The sequence below is a fragment of the Cornus florida genome, unplaced genomic scaffold (genome assembly GCF_030987335.1).
Source record: "Cornus florida cultivar Cherokee Brave unplaced genomic scaffold, ASM3098733v1 CherokeeBrave_3.0.0_Hap2_Chr11, whole genome shotgun sequence".
NCBI classification, from domain to species: domain Eukaryota; kingdom Viridiplantae; phylum Streptophyta; class Magnoliopsida; order Cornales; family Cornaceae; genus Cornus; species Cornus florida.
This window is the reverse complement of record NW_026775581.1, coordinates 119543132-119545416: the sequence shown is the minus strand read 5'-3', so window position 1 is coordinate 119545416 and position 2285 is coordinate 119543132. Positions and strand designations below refer to the sequence as shown.

At 34.5% G+C, this 2285-nt stretch overlaps 1 protein-coding gene across 1 annotated transcript; it reads right to left on the bottom strand.

The window, feature by feature from the left end:
- Positions 1 to 861: 861 nt before the first annotated feature.
- Positions 862 to 1767, bottom strand: LOC132282981 (zinc finger A20 and AN1 domain-containing stress-associated protein 9-like). Its single transcript, XM_059784837.1, has one exon. The coding sequence runs from the start codon at positions 1524 to 1526 to the stop codon at positions 1056 to 1058; it is 471 nt and encodes a 156-aa protein (XP_059640820.1). The 5' UTR covers positions 1527 to 1767; the 3' UTR covers positions 862 to 1055.
- Between the last annotated feature and the right edge of the window lie 518 nt (positions 1768 to 2285).

The following is a 2285-nucleotide window of genomic DNA, read 5'->3' as shown; positions in this document are numbered from 1 at the left end:
TTTCCATGACTATACCAACCAATTGTAATTGCTATATATGACAATCACGAACCCTCCTCACTATCTATCACCTACGTGAAAACTCACTTCACAAGAGAAAGAATGACAAGGACAAGACTAGAAGATTCCTTTAAGCAAAAGAAAGGGAAAGAGAAGAGCAACAACCATATATGAGCAAAGAACACATAAAAAAGAAAAAAAAAAATTAATAATAAATAAACAGAACACCACTAAGGTAAGACCACCAGGCACCCGTTCAAGGAAGAGCCTATCAATCTGAACATATGACTAGTAGCTGTTTGATGATTTTCAGTCCACCGACAATTATCCTACTCCACGGTTACTGTGGAAGCTTCTCTATTCCATCAACTTACGAACTCATACCCAAGAAGCTTCTCCTGCCCCCATCTAATTGCATCAATACTAAATTTATGTATTTTTATATGTGTATATGAAAAAATTCATTTTATTATTTTCTAAAATTAACTCTTAAATTTTGTATTTCTTCTCTTTGTTACTCTTTAAATTTGTTTAATTTCCTTAAAAAAAAGTCAAATTTTCCTCTTTGAATCTAAATCCAATTTTTTCCCCTAAAGAACCCATTAATTGACATATTATTTTGAGTAATTATTTTGATTAAGTTACATCAAAAACACAAATTTTATTTTATTTTATTTTTATTTAGTTGTGCACCTATATATCAATAGGGTTTTCCTTGAAGTGGTAATATGTCCTGATACGTACGCACACTCACACTTGCCTACGCAAAACAGACACTGCAGGACAAGGCAACAAAACCAGCACAGAGAAATGCAAGGTACAGAATCAAACAAGCACCAAAGAGAACTCGGGACTAGAAAATCACTAATCAAGATTTGAACTCACATTTCTCACATCAAATACCATTAATTGACAATGCATTAAAAACAACCAAACTGTACATAAACAGACACAATAAACATAGATATTTATTTCCTAATGCATCCCATTATACTTAAAACCATACTTTACATAGCTGATATCCCCACGAACGAATGAGCAATCCACCATCACCATCAGATCTTCTCAACCTTGTCTGGCTTCACAACCGGGTTCGCCTTCGCAATAGCATCCTGCCCAGCACTCTTGTAATCAAAAACACAGTTGTGCTTGTCCGAGTATCGATGAATCGAGCAAAATGTCAGCCCACACCGACACTTGAACCCAGTTAATCCAACCCTCTTCCTACAAAAACTGCACCTATTCGCAGCCCGATTCTCCGAACTACTTTCCTCCTCAATCTCCACAACCTTGGCTTCTTCAACTCCTTCAACCAGTCTCGAATTTTCATCTACTACTTGATCATCCACACTAACTTTACTTTCTTCCAACACCGAACAGGCGTTGGATTGCTTCAAAAGATATTTTTTGAAACATTTCGAGCAGAGATTATTCGTCGCTGAGCTTCCGAAAAACCCACAATTATTCGCGCAGAACATAGGAGAATTCGAGGATTGGGTCAAATTCTTCTGTGATTCTTGCTCCATATTATTGATGACCAACAACAAACCCAAAAACGACACAATCAATTTTGATTTGTAGAATAAAAAAAATAAAAAATAAAAACCCTTCTGAAACTGCTAAACAGCTCAATCGAAACCCCTAATTTGTTTATTGATAGAGATTGGGGGTTGACGAGAGATCAACACCGTGGTATAGAGAAATCGAGAGCATCCATGAGTGTCAGAATCAAAACCCCGAGCGTAATTTACGATGAGAGAGTTGGGGTTTTGTAGAAAACTTTGATGGTGGGACCTGAATCAACGGTTGTGATCCGCCGATGAAAGATTTGATTTGGTTGATTGATAAAAAGAGGTGCGAATATTATTGAGGTTCGGTGACTCACTGACTTAAGAGGAGAGGAGATAATTTAGGAGCCCATCAAATCGAGTAACAAAAAGTATAATCTTTATATTAAAGTTCCAACAAATCTACTAGTATAAAATAAATTTAAGTTTTATCTGCTAATCTCAGAAAGCAATTTTTATAGAAGCACATAAAAGGCTATCAAATCTGAGTAACAAAAAGGTTTAATATTAAAGTCATAACAAATCTACTATAAAATCAATTTAAGTTTTATTTTCTACTTTTAGAAATCAATTTTTATATAAGTAACTTTATACAAGCAATTTCTATAAAATAATCACAATTCCTTCCAAATTAAGCTGAAATCCCTTCAATATTATTCAAAGCAAATTTTTTTAATTTGATAATGAATGACTGAAGAGTCCCATTTTACAAAGTCA

What these genes read in the sequence shown, in the direction of transcription:
- LOC132282981 (XM_059784837.1), bottom strand. Translation starts at nt 1,526, where the DNA reads ATGGAGCAAGAATCACAGAAGAATTTGACCCAATCCTCGAATTCTCCT.